At 38.4% G+C, this 25,154-nt stretch overlaps 2 protein-coding genes across 4 annotated transcripts in view; one reads left to right on the forward strand and one right to left on the reverse strand.

Moving 5' to 3' along the window:
• Positions 1-25,154, forward strand: part of ANK1 (ankyrin 1) — a 622,216-nt gene that overhangs the window by 326,558 nt on the left and 270,504 nt on the right. The gene's annotated exons all lie outside the window — the stretch shown is intronic.
• On the reverse strand, positions 286-17,560 carry GOLGA7 (golgin A7). Of its 3 annotated transcripts, none has more exons than XM_070598790.1 (6): positions 16,330-17,560; positions 15,930-16,062; positions 11,370-11,522; positions 5,205-5,306; positions 4,117-4,179; positions 286-1,696 (listed from the first exon to the last, which is right to left on the reverse strand). In XM_070598790.1, exons 1-5 carry the CDS (start codon positions 16,593-16,595, stop codon positions 4,132-4,134), a joined length of 702 nt encoding a protein of 233 aa, XP_070454891.1. In that variant the 5' UTR covers positions 16,596-17,560; the 3' UTR covers positions 286-1,696; positions 4,117-4,131. The 3 variants fall into 3 exon arrangements, with proteins under 3 accessions (XP_070454891.1, XP_070454893.1, XP_070454892.1); XM_070598792.1 differs by having other exon boundaries at positions 16,279-16,395; XM_070598791.1 differs by lacking the exon at positions 16,330-17,560 and adding an exon at positions 16,205-16,311.

Here is a 25,154-nt window from a genome sequence, read left to right on the forward strand (position 1 = left end):
ATTTTTCTAATGAAACATTCTAACCTCTTATTTCTTTAATTGAATACATTTTTGACTATTAGGGACTATTCTGGTTTTTCAGCTATTTAGCTAACATCTACTCTTATGACATAAAGCATGTAAAAAGCTGAAAAGTGTGACAAACTACACAAATGTAAGATGTTTGTTTAAAACTCCCAAGCCACACTGTAACAGTGATTCGAGTAGTAATGTCTATCTGCCAAATTTTATGCCATATCATTTAGCAGTTTATCAAATCACACCAAATATGACACAGAGACAATCTGTTTAAGAAAAGTTTTACTAATGTGTTAATATTTCAGCAAAGTTATTGCAACGGGTTTAAAAGGCAGACAGACACACTATTATAGGCTATAAAGTAACAAAAGTGTTTTATACAATTAAAATATTACATAGACCTATGGGATTTACTGAATAACAGATCCAAAAAAGAAATTAAATCTGAAAGATTAAATCCAGTTTTAGCACCTACAATATCTCTGAAAGCAAAACTTTGAACTGTTTCACTTTATCCTAATGCATTTCTTAACCTTCTCCCAAATACAGTGCTCTCAAACCCCAAAAATGAATGAAGGGCATAAGAAGCCTTGATGCTAAGAACATACACCCAAAAGAAGATCTAGAAATACTGACTCCGACTTGAGAGTTTTCCTTGGAAATCGCTTAACCTACCGCACCTGAACCGACGGTAAGGTCCCTCCGCAGTGAGTACCGTGCGTGAGGGGGACCATGGATCCCAAGGTTCGCCAGTAGGGACAGTTAAAAATTAGCAATATACAGTATGATTCCTATCAAATTGTTTTCTCATAAGTTATATTTATAACAAAACTATAATTAAAATATTTATTACACTTGCTCATTACACATTCAGGGACACAGCAGGGACATTTATGTGTCTGATGGTTTAGCATCCACTTTATTGTGCTTACTTATTTTTGTAAGGAACAAGCAACACATACCACATCTTCCCAACATTTAAGGTAATGCAATAATAACAAAATTCTCCAAAGAAAAATAACTGGAAATTGCATTAAATACTGCTTTAATTAGGAATAATTGCTATAATAAAACAAATAACATTATACATTATTTTTCCAACGAGCTTCAGTTTGAGAAACTGAACAGCAGAGATAGATCTTTAAGATTTGAGTCATGGTAAACCTGGTAGTTCTTTGAAATCTGGGAGATGCGTTAGCAAAACCACAGACAGCCTACCCTTCACCAAAATCCTGGAGAAAAGCATTTCATCAATTTGGGGGAATAAGACTGAACACTGGCTAAGATATGACTTGTTGAAGTCTAGGGCCATCTGGGAAGCTGGCCCAAGGAATGAAGAGAACCAGTGGTACTGGTGGCAGATAAGAAATAAACTTCGTGTTGGGCTGACCAACTGCATATTTTCTTAATGGCTTTGAATAAAAAAAGTGAAATGCTTCATTGTGTTTTCTCAGAAACTAATCAAAAGATTACAGAGTCTTACACAATTTGGAGACACAAAGTGGATGCTGAGCGACTAGAGGTCACTCCAGGTGTGGAATTTTAGAAAGTTAGTCCTTGGAGTAAATGGCACCGTGGCTCTGGCAGCAGATACAAAGGAATGATGCTCTGGAGAGGAGGTAGGGGACACTCTGCGATCGGCCAGTGGATAGATGAGGGTCCCAGCTGGAGGTGGGATCTATAATTAGAAAAGTAAATGCTTTAGAAAAGGATGCCAAAAATAACCACTGAAACATCTCTCTTACACCAACTGATATGCGGTCCTAATATGTGGGCTATGTTCTATTAAGCCAGGGTTCTAATAGAATACCTGGCTCTGTACCATTTGCCTAAGTGAGCGCATAGCTCAAGAACCGAGACATGCAAGCCCTGTCTATCTCCATCTCTGAGCAATCACATCACAGCACGGCACAGGGCTAAGGGAGCATCTGGGGCCAGGCTGCCTGGATTTCTACCTACTGGCTTTCAGCCTTGGACGACAAGTCACCTAAGTTCTCCATGCCTGAGTTTCCTCATCTGAAAAACTGGGGTAAGAGTATCTATGTCGTAGGATTGTTGTGATGACTCAAATCAAGTATTTAGAACAATGCAGGCACATAATAAGTGCCAATAAATGTTAGATACTTTTATTATCATTCATTTATTGTGACTGAATAATGATATATTCCATTTTTTAAATAAAGACAATCTTAATCCAAAGAGAAAACACCATCAGTCTATCTAATAAGACAGACATTAAAAAAATTAAGCTGAAAAAGAGCAAAATATTTTTGTTTAAAGATTTTTAAAATAAAGCCTATCTCCATGATTTGTGTACTCTTTTGTTAAATCATTAATTTAATTCCCATATAATGCTTCATCCTGCAGACACCTTGTAGACTTATGAAAAATGGTAGAATTGAATTAATTATTCTTATTGTTTTTACCCCCTCCTCCAAGACCTCAGCCTACACTGGATCCTGGGCCTGAGGAACCATAGCTCTGAAAAGTAAATTGTGTTGCACAAAAATATTTGCATTCATGAAACTATCTAGAAGTTTCCTAATGTAAATCTTTCCCATTTCAAAATTTCACAGTTGTTTGAATATTGATAGATTAGTCTGGTGTGTAACTGCTCAAAATACCACACCACCTCAGAAAAACATTATATTTAGCAATAATAGCTGCAAAATGAGTCATGACAAATGGGTTGCGCCAAGTCAACGCAGCTGCAATTGATAAAACAAACTTCCTCCAATGGCATGTAACAAAAGCCACACATGAAGTTCCCAACTGCTCGTCTGAGAAATATCAGTTTGGAAATTGTACATGAGAAAGTGCATGGACAAGTAACAGTAAATGTGCCAAAACAAGGCCTTTTTACAGAAATAAAACGTATGGCAGAGGATATCATTACTTGGGCCCCTGACTTTCAAGAATTCAGGTGACACATTCACTAGTGCTAGAAGAAGGCAGCTGTGGAATGTAGGTTGGTTTGTAGGATTCAATAAATTGTACAGGAAGAGACAAAATGTATTTTAAAAAAAGTACTGAAAAAGAAAAGAAAACACTTAGAACAATCTAATGAACTCCTTCCCTTCTCAAGTTCCTGCTGCTCCAAGTACTCAGAGGAAGTTTGGTGTAAAAAACTGGGGTTTTATGGTCAATCAGACTTGGGTTCATATCCCGATATTTGTTAGCCGTATGACTTTGAGAACATCATTTAATCTAATTGTACCTTGGAATGCTCATCTGTAAAACTGGGGAAATACTGTGCAGAATACTTGTGAGAATTAGAAATACCATTTGTATAATACCCGGCACATAGCAGGTGCCCTCAAAACGGTACTATTACTATTACAGGTGTCCTGGGAAGGAATATTTCTGCTTTGGTGGATTCTGTCTCTGTGCTACCTGTTGAGAGATACTGCAAACGAAGTCGATTAGGAATGTACAGCAGCAGAACACTATTTGTTGAAAGAGAAAATGACTGAAATTGGCAGAAACAGTGAAGTAGGATTTTCTGTCACTTAGAAGGCTATGCTCATGTACTTTGCCTCCTACATGCTTCTGCCTGGAGATTCCTATCAGTGTTAACAACTTGTTTCTTATTTATTCAAGGTAATTACATGGATATCTAGGAATACAAACACTTTAAATGAAAGAATTAAATTTACGGTTCTACCTACTAGAGGTAAGTTTCTTCTACAGGGCTATATTCAGAACATCCCCCACTCTACTCTGAAATGTTTCTTTGGTTATTAAAACCATTTGTCATATAGGCAGGGAAATCTCTGAACTGATTCTTATATGCAAAACCTAACTATTTAAATGACCAGGATAGTTTTGAAATATTAAAATAAAACAAGACAACTTCCCTCCCAAAAAGATCCAAAAAACAAAGTAACAACAAAACCAGTCTGAAAAAAATATGGGGAGAAAGAATCAGGATTAAATTCTATATCACCAAATAGAACTAGGATTAAATACACATTTTAAATATCAGGCCAATATAGAGAATATGGCACTATTTACGATTTATTTATCAAGTAGGAAAGAAAATTCATGCATCCCTTAAATTAAAAAAACTGCATATGAATCATATAATTTCATATTTACCTTTAATTCTATGGTTTATCTTCCACTGCTCATGCCTCTGTCTTCATAAATGGTAATTTCAATCTAAACAGCATGGCTGTTAAGAAAACACACTACAGAACATAACACAAAAGGGGACTATGGCAAGACGATGAGTATGATCTGCACAGACTTTTCTATTTGCTTTACTTATTTTTAAATTATTAAAAATTTCTCCTACCTAAGTTAAACATGATGCTTTCTCTACCTTGCTGAAAACTGAAATCCTTGTAGTAGTCCACATGTATTTCCTCCCCAAACACTGATTATTTATTTTTTTAAAAAATTCTGAAAAAAGATGCTTCATTGTAGAACTAGGGGGTTCTTAACTGAGAATCCATGAAGGTAAGGAATTCGGGGGTTCAAAACGCCCTGAAATTATATGAAAACTTTTTCTTGGGAGAAGGTTTACGACCTCTAAAAGTTTAAGAACCATTGCCGTAGAGTATAATAAAACTGTTGAAATTATTATCAGCCGGAAGGCCTGGGACTATCTGACCTAGGCTTTAAAAAAAATTTATTTTACCCATTACTCCCGTTATCAGGCTAAATTAGTTCTTTGCAATTTTATTTACCAAATTCACTTAGTGATTTTCAAAGCTTACTGCCTCTTAAAATATGCACAGTATGTCAAAGGTAATGAAATTATACATCTGGCAGCTGTAACTGATTTCAACTCGTCAGATGAACCCATGGACCTGCAATTCATTTGGATGACAAGTCTCACCAAACATCATGAGTTTACGCATTTCAAAGGGGCTTTAGGTTCAGAGTTTCTGCAGCTGAAATGCATTACTCATACCACCCCCCATTATTACTACAAGATGCCCTCAGAACCACCAAGAAAGAACCAGAATACTGAACAATCCAGAGACCTGCAATGCAAAGGAAGGAGAGACCTGTTTCAGAAAAAATGTTGGAGATAGGCTTATGGTAGGTATGTAATTCACAGAGACGATTCCTAAGGCAAATACAAGACAGTTAAATTCTCTCTAGCCAATGCCAAAGAGTAGCACCAAAATTTTCTTTTTATAGATATTTAGACCTTATGATCTGGACTAAAAAGATACAACTCGAAGTCCTCTCTCGATAGGATCTGTCAGGAGGAGGCCTTGGGGAGCATATATCTTCTCATTCTGCTCTTGAATGTATTTGGAGACTTTCTTCAGAACCTGACAGAAGGAAATACCACAGCTTTTTACAAATTTCATCAGATTTCCCTTTAAGTACCACCTGGATATCAAAATATTCAGGCAATGGAATTAGTGTACAAAGCAAGTCACAGCTATTCATACGGAGGGATACAGCTCTGATTATCTGGCTCACACCAGTTGCACACAATAGATAGCACAGCATCATGGACTCTTCAAATCACCAGCATCTTCAACGCAGTGTGAGCACAAACGCATACAAAAGCATGAGGACAATCCTCCCCTCCTTACCTCCTGGTCACCTCAACCCTAGATACAGAGAAACAGATGACTATACACAATGGTTATGCTTTTCTCTGTCCCTGCTCATACACTGTTGTTAACGTGGCGTCTTCCAACACCAAGGATAGCTCTGGGCATTTCACCTTAACGCCGAAGAACTGCTTCTTCTCTCCTTTGTGCGTTTTCACAAGTTTAAGTGATGACACAAAGTTAGCCAATAACAAAAGGCAGCCCAGTTAGCTTAAAACTGAAAAGAGTGTTTCCTTTCTAAAGCCCACGGTCATTGGCTGCTAGGGAGCTCCTGATGACCACAAGCGTCTTCCATCACTTCCACAACTCACAGAGGCTACTCTGTAGTCTGCTCTTGTGTCGCAGAGGGAACCTCACTCTGTAAGTTTAGTATTAAGGTTGTAAAAGTCAAAGCAAACGTAGACAAAAACCAGATAGGATATAAAGGAACTTCTGGAAATCACCAAATCTCCAGCTTTAATAAGGGCAATTCTGAGACAGATAAGCTAGAAGAAAATAAATCTTAATAGCTATATATCCAAAATCAAAGAGCTACATGTTTTATTTCAGATTCAAAGTCATCATAACCCTTTCCTGGCTCTAATGTTCAAAGAGGCTTTGATCCAGTTCTTTAGTTACTATATATTTTCTTAAATTCACACTACCAGCATATGATAAACTCACAGATAAATGGGATCACAACATATTGGGAAAAAAGAACTATATGAAAATAAAGCTGAAAATTAAGAAATGATTTAGTGTGGGCATATCAGGCCAAACTAACAAATTAGAATGTTACAATTTATGTGCTTTGGTACAAATCGATTTAGAATTGAAAATTCTGTGTGGTTTGTATAACACATTTTCTTATTGAAGGAAAATAATTTAAACAGTTTATTCAGGTGACATCTTTGGGAATAATACGATCTAATGTTTTATGCTTTTTTTAAAAAAGTATGATATTAAAAGAGCAATCTGCAGGGTTCTTTATGTAGTAAATTAATACTATTTCTAAAGAAAAGATTCTTTTCACCTATTACCTGAAGTAACACAAGTATCATTCTCCTATTTTCAAGCTATCAAAGATTTTGAGTTGTACTTGGTTTTTATGAGCAAAAAAAAAAATCTTAGGCACACTGTCTTTCTGCCAGAGTTTGTCAATCCTGCTAAAATATGAACAGAATGCAATGGCCCATAACAGTGCCCCACTCAGGACTCTCCATCTTCTCTCCCATTCCTTCTCAGCTCCCCTGCCGGAACTGGAAACTGGAGAGCCAGTCTCCCCTCGCCCCAGTCCACCTGTACTAGGCGACACTCAGAAAAAAGCCTGCCTGGCTGTTTCGAAGAAAGGGTTCCTTCAGAACAGCTTTCCTCCCTCTGTCCCTGGGTACAGGTTACCAGGAAAGAAAGAGCATTCCTTTATTTGATTCAAAGCACAACTTTGTTGTGCAAGGCTTTTATTTAAACTTTAATAACATTCATGTGCACTTGGCTATCAGTTCAGAAAGAAAATGATCAGTTTTCTTTTCGTCTAAGTTCCAAATCCTCTTACACTACCTTTGGTGAAGGCAGCACTTTCCTAAACAAGATGCTGCTAAACTCTCAGTCTCTTCAGCAATAGGAAGGCATTGTTACGAGGAAACTCATACTGCATCCCAGACAGGACAGAGCACCATTCTCACCCCCAAGAAACCATGTGTTGACGTTTTACTCATAATTTATTTTTGGTAAAATCAATGTCAAAACAAACCATAATACTGAACAAAATTCTCTCTGTTATTCTCAAATCCTCAATAAAATGTCAATATGTACAATATTTACAACGCTAAACACAATCAATCCTCAGGAAAGACTATTAACCTTCTTGAGATATTAAACTGGAGAAAGTGTACGAGACCCTCAAGAAAAAATATCCTGGGGGCCGGTCCGGTGGCGTAGTGGTTATGTTTGTGCGCTCCACCTTGGCAGCCTGGGTTTGCAGTTTTGGATCCTGAGCATGGACCTACACCACTCGTCAACCGTGCTGTGGCAGCAACCCATGTACAAAATAGAGGAAGACTGGCCAAAGATGTCAGCTCAGGGCGAATAAAAAAAAGAAAAAATAAGTGAGGATAAGTAAGAACACGATTATCTTATTTTCAGAAAATATCCAAGTTCCTTCTAAGTATGTTCCTTTTACAGATTACAGCACACAGCAGGAGCGATGTTTTCTAGTTGATGAACAAGGCAGACAGCCACTGAGAAGAGAACCCTCTACAAGCCCATTTGTTCCCTGATTATAATGGGCAGCAACAAAGAAGAAATAACACTGAAGTCTTTATCTTCATTTTAGATCAATAATTAGCACTTTATAGGGAAAAAAATGCATGATTGTTCTAGTGAGTTTTAAAAGGCCTATTTACAATTTCAAAAAATTTAACCCACATGACAAAGTGTAAGCGCTATCATATTCGGCTTATTGTTTACAGACTAGAAATTTTAATGTTTAAAACAATAAAGGCTAAATGACTCAATCCTGTCTTCTTATAAAGAAATTCCTAAGGGATAAATTGGAGAGAAGGAGAGGGGAAGGTTGTTCTTATACTTTTATTATTTTATCAGAAATATAAATAAACATTTGAAGAGTTTTCTTTTAAAAGTATAGGCAGGTTACATGACCATTTATAAATTAGTCACTTTGTATTATCTAGTTATTCATGCCCAGTTTCTAAAATAAAATCACCTATTTAAAAAATGTGACCATGCCTTAAATTTTGATGTCTTGATTAATTTCACTTGGAGCATCTTATACATTGCCGATGAACCCAAGTTAAAACATCTATTGGGATCAATCAATTTCCATTGTATTTCTAATCCTGAGAACTGCCTTCCAAGATTAATAAATCAAAAGGATTTAATTAAGAGCTGCTAAATGTTTTAGCAGCTAAATAAACTAGCTGCTGCTAAAAAAAAAAAACTACTTATGCTTGAAATAAAAAATTGCATACGTGAGTTCAGAAATATCTAATTAAAACATATATACATGCTAACTTAGTTTTAAAATCTATCTTAAGAAAACACTCTTTATTAAGCATCTAGCATATGCGAAGCAATTTATTAACTCTAAGACCTATTTTGCAGTTGAGAGAACTTAGAGATTAACTTGTCCATGATCACATAAATAGTAACCGACTTGGCTGGTATCCAATTAACAATTTCCTTTTTACAACTGATGTCAGAAGGAGGTATTGACATCTATTTCAACAAGTGTACACTGAGAAATAAAGGTTAATTAAAATCTTATTAACAAATTTAGGAGGTAGAGTGAAATGACAACTGAAGCTTCTAATACTCCACTAAGCATGAATAAAATACTCTGGAGGATGTATTTCTACCTTAAATTGGCAATATTATATATTCTTTAAATGACAATCCCTGGGAGACCAAGTTTTTACCCACATGAATTCAGCCTTACCCTGCCCTCCTACATTCAGCTCCTTGGTTCTACCATCAGCAATCCCTGGAATTGCTCCCTTCCTTTCATCTCCAATGCTCCACTCCCGGTCTGGGCTATCATCATCTCTTGCCTAGACTTCTGTGGAGTATCCTAACCAGTTTCCCTACTTCTACTTTTATACCTTTTTCCCCACAAGGCAAAGAGAGCTCTTTAAAATGAAAATCTGATCATATCACTCTCCTGCTTAAAACCTTTGAGCAGCTTCCCACTGCACTGAAAATAAAGTCTAAACTTCTCTCCCTGGACTACACACTCCTTACAGGATACAGCTGTTCCTCACCTCTCCAAACTCATCTCTAGCCCTTCTCTCCCTACTCCTCTCCTCCCACACTGGCCCTCCTTCAAAGGCCAGTTTGCATACACTGATTTGCAATGTATGCAAACTGGCCTTTGCGTACATTGATCTCTTTGCCCAAATGGCCTCAAGCTTTTCATCTTGGAGGAGCTTAAATGTCACCATTTCAGAGGGCTTTTCTGCCCACACAACCTAAATTACGTCTTTCGTATTACATTCCTTCATAGGAAAGTCTGTTTCCTTCAAGGCACTTATCACAATGCACAATTTTGTTGGTTTTGTTTCCTGATTATCAGTTATTACTACTAAATTATAAACTCCACAAGGTCAGCAATCATGTCTGCTCTATTCAGTTATATTCTCTGCACATTGCTTAGCACATAGTAGGCTTCCAGAAAACATTTATCAAATGAATGAATCCCCTGTTCCTTTACCCACCAAATGCAATACTGAAGAGAGGCTGCTAAGACAAAACATAGCCTGAAAGAGGATACTGGTCCTTTATAACTGCTGATTTTGAATGTTAAACAGGAATGAAAGCTGCTTCTCTGTGTGATGTATAGAAGGATACAAACTACTAATTTAGCTATCTAAATATACCCTTTTACATGATACAGTTTTATGATACCACTAAGGGAATTCATGTCAGGATGCTAATGAAGAATATGGCAGCATTTCCAGCAAATAACTCAAAATATTTCGGTTGCAACTGTCTCTGCTCTCCACTACAGAGTGTACGACAATCACAAGGACACCTCTACAAGGTAGGGTATTAAATAGATATTCTTACAGCATTTCATTTTCTAAACATGGTCAGAATTTAATGAGATATTAGGGGTTTGCTGTGATTAACTTAAAGTCATTCATTTAACACACATTCAACGAGTGCCTAATAAACCCAAGTCATGGTGTCAGGCATGAAGAGGTGACCATACAAAATGGTTAAGGCACTGTCCTTGACCTCAAGAAAAATACACACTTGAAGGGCAAATAAGATGAGAATGTAAACTCCTACATTCCAAAGTAGACAGCGGTAAGTGCCGGAAAACAGAGACAAACAAAATGTTGTGGAGCTACAGAGAAACAATTCAACTGGAAGAGTAGGGACAAGTTAGATGAAGTGGGCGTTAGCACTGGTGAGATCTGGCCACGGGAAGAATGGTGCTGTAGTTGGAGGAGAACTTCGGAGGGTAAGGTTAGTGACAAACGATAATCAAGTTTGGCTGACAGATAAAGGGGTGAGGGATAGACTTGGAGAGGTAAGCTGGAGGTCAGCTTGAGAAGGGGCTTGAACTCTACTCAGTGGCAATAAATGGAAAGCCAGGAAAGGCCTCTGACTTAGGAGGAGTGGCGGCGGAACTAAGGCTGTGTTTTCTGAAGACAGCAGCAGACAGTTTGGAAAAGTAAAAGACCAGAATGAGACTTGTCAGGAGACTATTTCATCAGTTTAGGAGAGAGGTAATACAGGCATAAACTAGGATAGTCGCAGAAGAAATCATGAAAAGTTAATGAATGGGAAAATGGGAAATATTTCAGCCTTGGACAATTGATACATTTTTCCCTCTTCTTCATCCCCCACGTCTAAAGATTGTACTAAAAAAGACAGGGCGCTATTAAACAAAATGGCGAGGTATGTGGTTTGACTTTTAGACATCTAAGCTGAGAAACCAGCAACTCTGCATCTGGAAGGCAACTGGAAAGAGAGGTGGGAGGACAAGCGTGAAGAGAGAAATTTGGGGAAATAAAGTGAAACGATTCTCAGAAAGCTGGGTAGAATGAGAACATAGATTTTCTACATTCTTCTTAAGTGTAAGTAAATTTGAACACTGATGTCAACTCCAAGTTGGAACACACATAGGAATAATAATAAAATTTGAATTATTATTATTTATAAATGCCTGTTTAGAGTTTATGGCAATTGTCATCACATAAACACAAACATGTAATAAACTCACCTTCTTTTCGATTTCAAGAGATTTTGTGAAAACAAAGGCAGCCTTACCTTCTCATAATGAGTTTCCATGCATAAGAAGATGGTGTATGCTGTTAAACAAGCCAAACAGCCTTCAAGATATGATTGGCCCCCAAGCTTCTCTGCTTCTGCATAAAGATTATTGAGAGTTCTAACTGTCTCTTCAAACTGCTGCCTATCAATCTGTATGGAAGAAAGAATTTAAAAGTAAGTTTTGGAAAAAAAGATCAGCAACTCACTAAAGCTTGCCATCACTAATTTATTTTGCTATTTTGTCAACATTCTTATCTAACAGTCCACAAACAATTTTCAGCTGATTAAATCTCGACCTAAGTTACTGGAATTGCTTAGCGTTTAATTTTATCCTTCTTATGGATACTGGGTATCTTCATGCTCAACATGGTGCTTCTTTATTCTTTATGTTGAAGTTCAAGTAACTTAATTAAATTATACAATCCTTCCATCTTTCCATTCACTTATATTCACATTTACTGAGCACCTACCATAAGATGTTATGACAGACCCTAGAGAAAAATGAATAAGACACTGTCTCAGTCCTCAAGGAGTTTAAGGTCTTGCAAGCAGAACAGATATGTAAACATAAAAATGCAATAAATTGACAGAATTCTGTAATAAAGGCATATATAAAGTACAGTGGGGGCACAAAAGGAGAGAGATGTTCCCTCTATCTGGAAAGAGCGGGTGATCTTAATTGAGTCCCTAAATACTAGAATTTACTAGGCAAAAACGGAAAGGACATTTTAAGCAGAAGGATCAAAACGTGCAAGTTTGTAAGTTCTGTATTCTGTTTACTCAATCTCCTATCTCTTTTAAAGTAACTATTTGCTTAGGAAAAGTTCACAGTGAACAAGGCAAAATCTCAAACTACCATACAACTCTTCATACCAAGTCATTCCTATTACTTCTTTCTATTAAGTGACACCATTATCTTACATTTACACTAATACTACTGTCATCCATTTTTCATTCTAATCATCTGCTTTTACTTTCTTCTTCCAATATCACTTTATTTTCTTCTAACAATACTTTGTAGATTTCAAATCTCAATACTTCACCTTAGAACTTTCAAGATCCATTAGTAGAGAATTTCACCCAATATTATCATTCTTGGTAACAAAGCGCAATTTATCTGTCCTTACTCCAGGCTTTCTCTCACAAATTATCTCCCTTATTCCTAAACCTAATAACTACTAAGAATTCTCTCCTCTACTTAGTCTTTATATAGAAATAGACTCAGAAAAAATCAAAGAACCTCAATATACAGTTTGAGACAAAATATTCTCAAGAACATAATTTTTTAAAGTATAAAACAATTTACGCTCATCACCCTTAAGCTATTAAAATGCTTTAGGCTACAGGCAGTTGTAATCATCGTTTCGTCCTTCGTGTGGAAAACTCTGAGGACTCAATAAGTCAACGGCATGAAAAAAACTTTACAATGGTATGTAAACTTTAAAGTGGTGGCGGCTCTACCTGTTCTTAAAAAGGGACTACTTTTAATTTCCCAGAATATGAGAGTTGCTGACAAGAGCTGGGTAGGTGGAGATGGTGCTGAGACCCGGGCAGCGTTCCTTCACTGAGCCACCACTTGAAAATGTGGTATGTCAAGAATGGTCATCTGGGGAACCTATGTCAGAGTTCTCATTCCCTGAAAACAGACTTAAAAAAACAGCTCAGTGAACAAATATTAATGTTAAATTGTTATCATCACCTAAACAAACTAACAAAAAATCCCCCCAAAACTAAGGTGAAGGACTTTAAAAAAAGCTTAATAAAAAGGAGAAAAGGAACAAAAGCTAAAAAAAGAAAAACCCAAGAATTTCTTTGAAAGATTATTAAAAAGGGTAAAAAGCATGATAGGAAGCAATAAAGGCAGAGGATGCACTTAACGCACAGGACCCAAGAGAACCTACATGGGCGTCTCTCTCACGCCCTCCAGGCGCGTGCAGAACAGCTGTTGGTGTTCCCCCCAGGTACCTGGACACTGGAACGGGAGCTGTACCAAAACCTGGAGACACCTGAAGCTGGAGCCCAATACAAATTTGGACCCATAAACAGTGAAAGTCAGAATGGAAACAGGAATCAAGCTTGTTTTCTCAGAATTTGTTTCTTTTTGAACTACATGGTAGAAAGCGTGGGGCTGAAGCTTAAAGCGATCACAAGTCAAAGGTAATTTCTACTGACCAGACGTAGACACATATTTCTGAAGGTACGGAGGGGAACAAACGCCTCTATTATAGTTCACCTCTTCTCTTCTCCACAGACCAAGGGTGTCTATGATGTCTGTATTTTGGCTGAAGTGAGAATAAAGCTTCTTTTCAAGAGCCGTCCTGGCAACAAAGCTCTTAGGCATCAAAGTATCACATTCTCACAGGCAGTGGAGAAAGTAAACTTGTTAACAGACAGAACTTGTCCTCACTCCCAAATTAAAGAGTACAAATGTGTCTGTGTTTAATGCTTTAAGTAACACAAAACATTTGTCTATTAGTTTCTTCCTCTATTAAGTTGCCAAGTGTGATGTTCTCTCACAAGGAAAATCAGCCCCAGCGGCAGAGCAATCAGTGCAATTTCTAGGGTAAGTAGTAGAGAAACAAAGAAAGAAACCTTTCAATTTCCCATCAAACAAAGCAAGGAAAATTTAAACCTGTAATTTAAATTTAATCTCGACGCAGAAAAAAAAATCAAAGCTTTCCCAAACAGTTTAAAGTATAAGCTAGTGTTTTCACCCAAACATTTAAAAAGAAAAAAAATTTCAAAGGCACAATTGAATAGCACCGTATACCATTCCGTGTAGTGCTCAGAATCACAAGCAGCTCTGGGCTTGATGAAGTCAAAGAAGTAAAAGGACTCCAGAATTCAGAAACATCAACTTCCTGTAAGAACCAGTAAGTACTGTGACGACACTCTATTTCTGTATTCCAACTATAAAATAAAGGCTCTGCCACACACAGAGTGGAAGATTAATGGCTGATTCTGCATACATACATTTGGTTCAAGTAGGAGTTGGAAGTTTAACTTTAAAACCTTTAAACAAAAGAATCTTGTAACATCCAAATAAGTGTGGTGAAAAAGAATAGTTTATGTTCTGACCTGAAAGTACAGAGATAGCATAAGTCAGAGTTTCTATAATAAACTTAAAAATAAAACATTTGATCTATTTCATAGAAGTCCTACCATGTAAGACAAGTTAACTTCCATGTTAAACTACTTTAAAAACAACATTCGGTAGCTTTAGCCAATAGCTAACTTGCTCAATTTCTACCTCTTCCAACCACTGTGGAAACGTCCACCTAGTGTCAGGCTGAGTTAACTCATAACACCGTGACAACAAACTGCAGCATTTATACGGCATTTCACAAACAACCTAATTTACAAACCATCTTTATAAGACACGTTTGATCTTTAATTGCATTTAAAGAAACATACTTGGGCCACTAACCTGCCCACGGTTATAAATCAAGCTGAAGGACACTATAATTGATCACTGTTGATTTTCCAACCTTGGCAATCAGGCAGAACAACCTACCTGGATAAAAGCTAATTTTAAATGACTGCTACACATTTCTCCAGTACAGACTCATCTACACCCACTTATTCCATGACCAGCATTTCTTAGCCCCACACCCACAGCATGCCTAATCACCTCTCAGCCCTTCACCCTCCTTGTGACAAGGAAAGAGCCACAAAACCTGCTCCCATCTAACCAGAAATTGACCTCTGAAAAGGAAACAGAATGTAAGGTAACATGGCTCAATACCAAGGGTCTCTCTTTGGGTGGGTGAACCCACGTGGACACAAAAGGACACAAGAAAACACACGTACTCACATATACTCATTTCATTGTACCTTTAAAATACGATACTTTTTTTTCCCTAAGTCTGAAGAAAGGGGAAACACATCCCACTCTTCACCTCTGTATGCAAAGTTGCCCAAAGGACCTATATCCTGACGACAATTTTGAGATGCAAGCCAACATAACACAGGTGGTTTCCAGTGACCATAAGAGGGAGTGAGAAGTTTAAGGCCTTGTTCTGAGCTATTTCTCTGTCCAGGCCCATCTAATTCTCTACGTTTTGCAGGCTCCAAGAAGGCCTGTCTGCACCGCCTGGCATGGCACTTCATAAACGCTTTCTGCCGAGCAGCGCGACCAGCACAGCGGCCACAAACGCCAGTCACAAGAACGATGATGATTCCCCTTGCGTGGCGAGGCAGGAGGAGACCGCTTCCAGCATGCTCAGTTAGGTGGCCTGGAGCCTCAGGAAGTAGGTCCTCATTCTCTCGTCAATAACCCGGGGGTGGGGGCGGGGGACAGCGGGGTACAGACTCCCGGCACCGGGCATCAGACTTCTATGAGGTCACCACACTCGGCCGCTTGGCCTTCTTCCTCCTCCTCCAAACACCAGGTCTTGCTTAGCGGCCCTCTTCGTAACCTCTGGCCAAGGCCCCTCTTTGCCTGCCCCTCCCAGAGCCGCGAGACACTCATGGGCCAGGCGTCAGCCCATACCCCTCCCGCCCCTGGGGAGTCTCCCTCCCTCGCCCAGAGCAGGTGCGGGGAGCCAGGCTGCCTACCCGGTTCTCCAGCTCCGCGGGAAACTTGGTCTGGAACTGGCAGCGTGTGCCACTGCTGTAGTCTCGCTGAATGAACACCTTCCCGGACACCGGCGCCTGCTGCGGCCTCATGGCGAGGACAGGACGGGCCGCGCTGTGGGGTCGGGGGACACCAACCACGCGTCAGATCCCCGGCCTGGACCCAGCACGCCAGCCCGCCAGCCCCTCAGACCCACCCACCGCCCCAGGCAGCTCAGGTCCTCCCCCGCCCCCCTCCCCTTCACCCATGCTGTCACCGCGGGCCTTTGGCCACCACTCCGGCGCAGGCCCCGCGCCCCCCACAGCCGGGTTCCGCCCGGGAAACACGAACCCGCCTCCTATGCCCTCCAGCTGCTGTCGCGCCGCCTGCGCCGTCACTTACGTCCCTGCCGCAAAACGCCTCTTTCCCCGCCCCTCAGCTCGGCCTCCTGCCTCAAGTCTAGGAACCACCCTCTCCTCCGGCCGTAAAGCGTCTCTACTGAGACTGCGCGCTGCGGCCTCCCCGGGCCGACTCCGCTCCTGCCCCGCCCCGCCCGGAGGAGTCAATCCGGAAGGAGAAGGCCGGCGGGGCTGGAGGGCGGAGCGGCCCGGGGAGACCCGAGCCCCCGGGAAGTTGCGGGGTTTGAGAGTCGCGTTTCCCGGTTGCATCAGTTCCGGTTTGATCGTGGCGCGGTAGTTTCGGATCACTGATTGTAGGGGGTTGTTTTCACTCTTGATTGGGCGGCTCAGCTTACACGTGGGATACTCGACTCTATACTAAACAAACGCTCACACAAATTTAGAAATAGAAAGCAGGCTGCTGGGGATCCGTTTGGCAACAGCGAGGGAGGAAGGGAGGACGAAGAACCTGCTTGGGCTCATTGTCAACCATCGCTCCTCCAACTCTTCTCTGAGGTGTTGTCTTTCCTCCTACCCCAAAGATGATCATCCAGCACCTCCAGCCGACACCCCTCTGGTGACCTGAGAGGACAAGCAGCTCTTCTCTTATTCAAGGTCACTGGTGCCCTCACTTAACTCAGCATACTTTTGCAAGACAGCCAAAGAACCCCACCTCACCTTTATCTGGTGGTGCCTGGCTAATATAACTTGATAGCACCATTGTCTGATCCTGCCTTTTATATATTTTTAAAGTGTTCTACTATTGTATTTTAAAAACAGCTTTATGGAGGTATAAGTAGCATACGATAAACTGAACATATTTAAAATGGAAAAAATTGATAAATTCTGACATATGTATGCAACCACGAAACTATCGTCTCAATCAAGATCATTTATCACTCTCAGAAGGCTCCTCATGCTGCTTTGCAATCACGCCTTCCCGCTCCTCCCCAGCCCCTTTCTCCAGGCACTGATCTGCTGTCTGTCACTATACGTTGGTTTCTCTTCCCTTGAATTTTATAAAAAATGAATCACACAGTGTGTACTCCTTTTGTCTGGCTTTTTTCACATAGACTATTTTGAGTTTCATTTGTTGTCGTGCTATAAGACTTCATTTCTTTTTGTACCTGGATATGTATGGGTATCCCACAGTTCGTTTACTCATTCACTTATTGATGGACATTTGAGTTTCTTCCGGTTATGGGCTATTACAAATAAAGCTGCTTTGGACATTCAGTTACAAATCTTTGTATGGACAAAGCTTTTCATTTTTCTTGGGTCAATACCTAGGAGTAGAATGGCTGGATCCGAGGATAAGTATGTTTAACTTTTTAGGAAACTGCCAGACTGTTTCTAGAGAAAATGGCTGTACCGTGTTACATTCCCACCAGCAGTTCCAGAACCAGAGAATTCCAGTTGCTTCATATCTTTGTCAACACTTGTGTTATGCTGTCTCCTTGTGGTTGTAATTTTCATTTTTCTACGGCTAATGATTTTGAACATCTGTCTTCTTAGGTGAAGTGTCTGTTCAAATCTTTTGCCATTTTTAAATTTGTGTTTGTTTTCCTATTTTTGAGTTTTTTAATCTATTCTCTCTCTCTCTATTTCTTTATATGTTCTAAAGAAAAGTCCTATATCAGATATATGATTCACAAACATTTTTTTTCCTAGTCCGTGGCTTGTCTTTTCACTCTCTTAACATATTCATGAGTTTGGGGGATAAAGGTTTGGATATCTTGGGGAGGGCATTATTCTGCTCACCACAGTTATGGATTGAAGTTCATTTTCCCTGCCATATAATTATCCAATTGTTCCAGGACTATTTGTTGAAAAGACTCTCCTTTCTGGACTGTATTGCCTTTGTACCTTTGTCGAAAATCACTTGTTTGTATGTGTATGTGTGTGTATATGGTTATTTCTGGAATTTCCTTTCTTTTCCCTCGTCTGATCCTGTTTTGCATTAAATGTCTACTAGTCTTTGTGTCTGAAGTTGATGCTTCCTTACTGACTCAGTAAGATCTCATAGGAGTTGTTTTCCTGTGTATTCAATACTTGCAGTTGAGAACACTCTCAAACAGGTAAAGCAGTCACTACCCTCCAGCTGTCAGTCTAGTGGAGTAGACAAAGAAAACAGACAATTTTCATACATTGAGCAAAAAGGGTAATATTTTTGGAAATATTTTTCATTGTACTTTTCCTTTTGTCTTTAATTTGGAGTTTTCCAGGCAGACATTGGCCACTAAGACTAGGTGGTGAAACAAAAATTTTTTTTCACTCCAGGAAACAGGAGAGAAGGTACAGCTCAATTCTTGATACTTGGGAAGAGGGAGCTGGGAGAAACAGGAACTGAAGGACAGTAAGTTATATTGTGTCATCACCTACCCCCTGCCCAACACACTCACACTTCTCCTTCCAGGAGAAGAGAAACTCAGAATTGACTGAGCTTAAAACCTAACCCAGGTAAAAAGAATGTTTGGAGGAAAGTTTTCTTGAATGCTCAAATTTTTTTTTTTTTTTTTTAAGATTTTATTTTTTCCTTTTTCTCCCCAAAGCCCCCCGGTACATAGTTGTATATTCTTCTTGTGGATTCTTCTAGTTGTGGCATGTGGGACGCTGCCTCAGCGTGGTTTGATGAGCAGTGCCATGTCCGCGCCCAGGATTCGAACCAACGAAACTCTGGGCCGCCTGCAGCGGAGCGCGCGAACTTAACCACTCGGCCACGGGGCCAGCCCCTTGAATGCTCAAATTTAAGATTCTTCTCCTCCCTTGCTACAAACTAGGAATAAAGAGAATAAAGAGAAAATAAAGTTATATTTCTTTAGCCCACTTATCACAGCCTATAAATTTCACCTCTTACAACCCACATCTGGGAAGTTAGCTCCAAAGATGTGAAATCTGGTCTTCCAAATGACCAGCAGTTAGCTGAGTGAGGTGGCCTCTCTCCTGCACTTATGTTTGTTTAGGGACTGGTGATGGGGGTTAAGGTTCTGCCTAATTACTGAGGGAGATAGATGTGTGACTATAGAATTGCTTGTCTCCAGGAGAGAGTGGTTGAGACTGGATCAGTGATTTAGCTTTACCCAATGGCTCCCCAGCTGTCTTTCTGCCCTGATACACCTGATGGATGACAATACATTGATGAAACACTTTTGTAGATGTGCTTAGGTCAAGGCCTATGGTATAGCTAAAACATTGGAATTTCTTCAGTCTTCATTCTCCTCCTCTTTCCCCTACTTCTTCTCTTCCTTCTTTCTTTCCTCCCTCTCTTCTTCCTTTTACAGTTGGTTTACTGTTAGTGGTATTGAGTGGTTTAGAATGACCCCAACCTATTCTATGCATTTGAGCATATTTTGGAATTCTGTATGACTAATACATGTTCAATTTTAGTTATCAAAGAAACTTATAAACATGGCATAGAAATGCCCTTGAAAAATTTTCCAAACCATTCCCTGACTAGTAGCAGAAACTCTAACAACAGATTTCTAAGGATTCCAGGAAGGATTTCACAGACTTTCCACATAATGACCTTTTATATCTAATCTAGTTTCCTTACTCTAACTTAAACCATTTCCCTTGGCCCATCTTTAGCTGGGAGAGTCAATTGTCTGTTTATCTCTAAAGATTAATCCTTCTACAATTCCAGTCTCACAGCATTGGTCCCCTGCTTGGGAGACTAGAACATTTTCCTAACGTCTGTTGGATCTAACTGGTTAAACCTACTGATTTTTACCTAATTTAACCACATGGCTGTCTTGTTTTCTCACACAGCCCCTTCATTTTTATTCAGGCTGCTGTGTTTACTGACCTCTCTGTAACCCTCTCCTGTTTGTTTCTGCCACCACAGCTTCACTTATCTGTTCTCTCTCTTAGAGTGACCTTTCACACGTTCTTGGCCTAAACCAAATTCTGGTCTTTCCATTTACATTTCAGTCATTCATTAGATCATTCATTTATTCATTCACTCACCTGATCTTTTTTTTTGAGCTTTATTGAGGGATAACTGACAAATAAAATTGTGTATATTTGAAGTGTACAATGTGATGATTTGATATACATACACTTTGTGAAATGATTACTACAATCAGGTTAATTAATACATTTATCACCTTACATAGTTACCTTTTTTGTGTGTGGTGAGAATGCTTTAGGTCTACTCTCAGCGAATTTCAAGTACACAACATGTAATTAGTAACTATAGTCACCGTGATGTATGTTAGATCCCCAGAGTTTATTCATCTTATAACTGAAGGCTTGTACTTTTTGACCAGCATCTCCCCATTTCCCCAACCTTCCAGCCTCTGGTAACCACCATTCTACTCTCTGTTTCTGTGAGTTAGACATTTTTTTTTCTTAGATTACATGTATAAGTGAGATCATACAGTATTTGTCTCTGTCTGGTTGATTTCGCTTAGCGTAGGGTACCTTTTCATGTACATGTTGACCATTGTATGTCTTCTTTGGAAAAATGTCTATTCAGGTCCTCTGCCCATTTTAAAATCAGATTATTTGTTTTTTTGCTATTGAGCTGTATGAATTATTTATATATTTTGCATATTAACCCCTTATCATATATATGGTTTTGCAAATATTTTCTCCCATTCTGTAGGTTGCCTTTTCAGTTTATTGATTGATTCCTTTGCTGTGTTGAAGTTTTTTAGTTTGATGTAGTTATGCTTGTTTATTTTTTCTTTTCTTGCCTGTGCTTTTGGTGTCAAATTCAAGAAATCATTGCCAACATCAATGGCGAGGAGCTTTTCCTCTATGTTTTCTTCTAGGAGTTTTACTGTTTCAGGTATTAACGTCCTCAGTCCATTTCCAGTTAATGTTTGTGAATGGTGTAAGATAGGAGTCTGCTTTCATTCTTTTGCATGTGGCTGTCCAGTTTTACCAACACCACTTATTGAAGAGACTATCCTTTCCCATCGTGTGTTCTTGGTGCCTTTTTCAATGATTACTTGACTGTATATGCATGGGTTTATTTCTGAGCTCTCTATTCTGTTCCATTGATCTATGTGTCTGTTTTTATGCCAATATCATACTGCTTTATATACTATAGCTCTGTGGAATAGTTTGAAATCAGGGAGTGTGATGCCTTTAGCTTTGTTATTCTGTCTCAAGATTTGGTTATTCGAGGTCTTTTGTAGCTCCATATGAATTTTAGGATTGTTTTTCCATTTCTGTGAAGAATGTCAATGGAATACTGATAGGGATTGCATTGAATCTGTAGATCACTTTGGGTAGTATGGATATTTTAACAATATTACTTCTTCCAATCTGTGAACACAGGATATCTTTCCATTTATTTGTGTCTTCCTCAGTTTCTTTCAGCAATGTCTTATAGTTTTCAGTTTACAGGTCTTTCACCTCCTTAGTTAAATTTATTCCTAGGTATTTTATTCTTTTTGTGTGTGTGTGAGGAGGATTGGCTCTGGGCTAACATCTGTAGCCAATCTCCCTCCACCCCTTTTTTTTTTAATTGAGGAAGATTGTCCTTGAGCTAACATCTGTGCCAGTCCTCCTCTATTTTGCATGTGGGACGCTGCCACAGTGTGGCTTGATGAGCAGTGTGTAGGTCCATGCCTGGGATCTGAACCTGTGAACCCTGGGCAGCCAAAGTGGAGCATGTGAACCCAACCTCTACACCACTGGGCCAGCCTCGATATTTTATTCTTTTTCATGCAATTGTAAATGGGATTATTTTCTTAATTTCTTTTTCTGATAGCTCATTGTTAGCGTATAAAAATGCAACTAACTTCTGTATATTGATTTTGTATCCTTCTTTACTGAATTCATTTATTTGTTCTAACAATTTTTTTGTGTGGAGTCTTTAGGGTTTTCTATATATAATATCATGTTATTTGTAAACAAAGACAATTTTACCTCTTTCTTTCTGATTTGGTGCTTTTATTTCTTTTTCTTACCTGATCCCTCTGACTAGGACTTCTACTACTATGTTGAGTAGAAGTGGTGAGGGTGGACATCCAAGTCTTGTTCCTGATTTTAGAGGAATAGCTCTCAACTTTTCACCTTTGAGTATGATGTTAGCTGTGGGCTTGCCATATATAGCCTTTATTATGTTGAGATACATTCCTTCTATACTGAATTTGTTGAGAACTTTTGTCATGAAAGAATGTTGAATTTTGTCAAATGCTTTTTCTGCATCTATTGAGATGATCATATGATCTTTATCCTTTATTCTTTAATGTAGTGTATCACATTTATTGATTTGCATGTGTTGCACCATCCTTGCATTCCAGGGATAAATCCCACTTGATCATAGTGTACGATCCTTTTAATGTGCTCTTGAATTTGGTTTGGTTGTATTTTGTTGAGGATTTTTGCGTCTATGTTCATCAGAGATATTGGTCTGTAATTTTCTTTTCTTGTAATGTCCTTATCTGGCTTTGGTATGAGGGTAATGCTGGCCTCATAGAATAAATTTCAAAGTGTTCTCTCCTCTTCAATCTTTTGGAAGGGTTTGAGAAGGATTGGTATTAACTCTTCTTTAAATGTTTGATAAAATTCAGCTGTGAAGTCATCAGGTCCTGGGCTTTCGTTTGTTAGGAGATTTTTGATTACCGATTCAATGTCCTTACTCATTGTTGGTCTGTTCAGATTTTCCATTTCTTCATGATTCAGCTCTGGTAGGTAGTATGTTTCTAGGACTGATCTATTTCACTAAATTATCCAATTTATTGGCATATAATTGTTCATTGTAGACTCTTATGATCCTTTGTATTTCTGTGGTGTCAATTGTAATGTCTCCTCTTTCATTTCTGATTTTATTTGAGTCTTGTCTTTTTTCTTAGTTTCTCTAGCTAAAGATGTTAATTTTCCTTATCTTTTAAAAAATATAGCTCTTAATTTTCTTGATCTTTTCTATTTATTTTCTGGTCTCTGTTTCATTTATTTCTGCTCTGATCTTTGTTATTTCTTTCCTTCTACTAACCTTGGGATTTGTTTGTTCCTCTTTTCTAGTTTCTTGAGGTATAAAGTTAGGTTAAAGAGACCTATAAACAAATATTTATCTAAAATAAAAATTTTAGATCTTTATTCTTAATGTAGGTGTTTATTGCTATAAACTTCCCTCTTAGAATTGCTTTTGCTGCATCCCATAAGTTTTGATATGTTGTATTTTCATTTTTTTTGTTTGTTTCAGGATATTTTTTGATTTTCCTTTTCATTTCTTTTTTGACCCATTGGTTGTTCAGAAGTGTGTTGTTCAATTTCCACATATTTGTGACTTTTCCAGTTTTCCTTCTGTTACTGATTCCTAGTTTCATACCATTATGGTCAGAAAAAGTACTTGATATGATTTCAATCTTCTACAATTTGTTAAGATTTGTTTTGTGTTCAAACGTATAATCAATCCTGGAAAAAGTTCCTGTGTGCTTGAGAAGAATGTACATTCTGCTTTTGTCAGATGGAATGTTCTGTATATGCCTGTTAAGACCATCAGATCTAAAGTATATTTCAAGTCTGATTTTCCAATTGATTTTCTGTCTGGATGATCTATCCATTGTTGAAAGTGGGCTATTGAAATCTCCTCCTATTATTATATTGCTATCTATTTTTCCCTTCAGATCTGTTAGTATTTGCTTAATATATTCAGGTGCTCTGATGTTGGGTGCATATATATTTATGATTGTTGTATCCTGTTGATGGATTGACCCCTTTATCATCATAAACTGACCTTCTTTTGCTCTTGTTACAGTTTTTTACTTCAAGCCTATTTTGTCTGATGTAACTATAGCTATGTCTGTTCTCTTTTGGTTTCCATTTGCCTGGAATATCTTTTCATCCCTTCACTTTGATCCTATGTATGTCCTTAAAGCTGAAGTGAGTCTCTTATAGGCAGTATATAGTTATGTCTTTTCTAAAAAAATTCATCCAGCCACTCTATGCCTTTTATTTGGAGAATTTAATCCATTTACATTTAATGTAATTACTGAAAGATAAAGACCTACTGATGCAATTTTATTAAGTGTTTTCTGGCTGTTTTGTAGTTCCTTTCTTCCTCTCATGCTGTCTTCCTTTGTAAATTGTTGATTTTCTGTAGTGGTATGCTTTGATTCCCTTCTCTTTATCTTTTGTGTGTCTACTGTAGGTTTTTGCTTTGTGGTTATGATGAAGCTTATATAAAACATCTTATAGTTATAACAATCTATTTTAAGTTGATAACTTAACTTTGATCACATACAAAAATCCCTTTACTCTCACCCACATTTTATGTTTCTGATGTCATAATTTACATCTTTTTATATTGTGTAGCCATTAACAAATTATTGTAGTTGTAGTTATTTTTAATACTTTTGCCCTTTAACCTTTATTCAAATTAAGTGACTCACACACCATATTACAATATTGGAGTATTTTGAATTTGATTATATTCTTATCATTGCTAGTGTGTTTTTTTATTTTCATATGATTTCATATTACTAGTTAGTCTCCTTTCATTTCAGTTGGAAGAATTCTTTTCATCATTTCTGGTAAGGCAGGTCTAGTGGTGATGAATCCTTCTGCTTTTGTTTTTCTGGAAAAGTCTTTATGTGTCCTTCATTTCTGAGGGACAACTTTGCCCTGTAAAATATTCTTTGTTGGCAGTTTTTTCTTTCAGCACTTCGAGTATGTTATCTTACTCTTTCCTGGCTTGCAAGGTTTCTGCTGAGAAGTTGTCTGATAGCCTAATGAGAGTTCCCATGTATGCAAGAATTTTTTTTCTTGTTGCTTTAACATTCTCTCTTTGTCTTTGATTTAGACTGTTTTATTATAATGGTCTTGGAGAAGAACTTTTTGGGTTGAAACTTTTGGGGGACCTATGAGCTTCAT

Source organism: Equus przewalskii, chromosome 28, assembly GCF_037783145.1.
Source record: "Equus przewalskii isolate Varuska chromosome 28, EquPr2, whole genome shotgun sequence".
In the NCBI taxonomy this organism is placed as follows: Eukaryota; Metazoa; Chordata; class Mammalia; order Perissodactyla; family Equidae; genus Equus; species Equus przewalskii.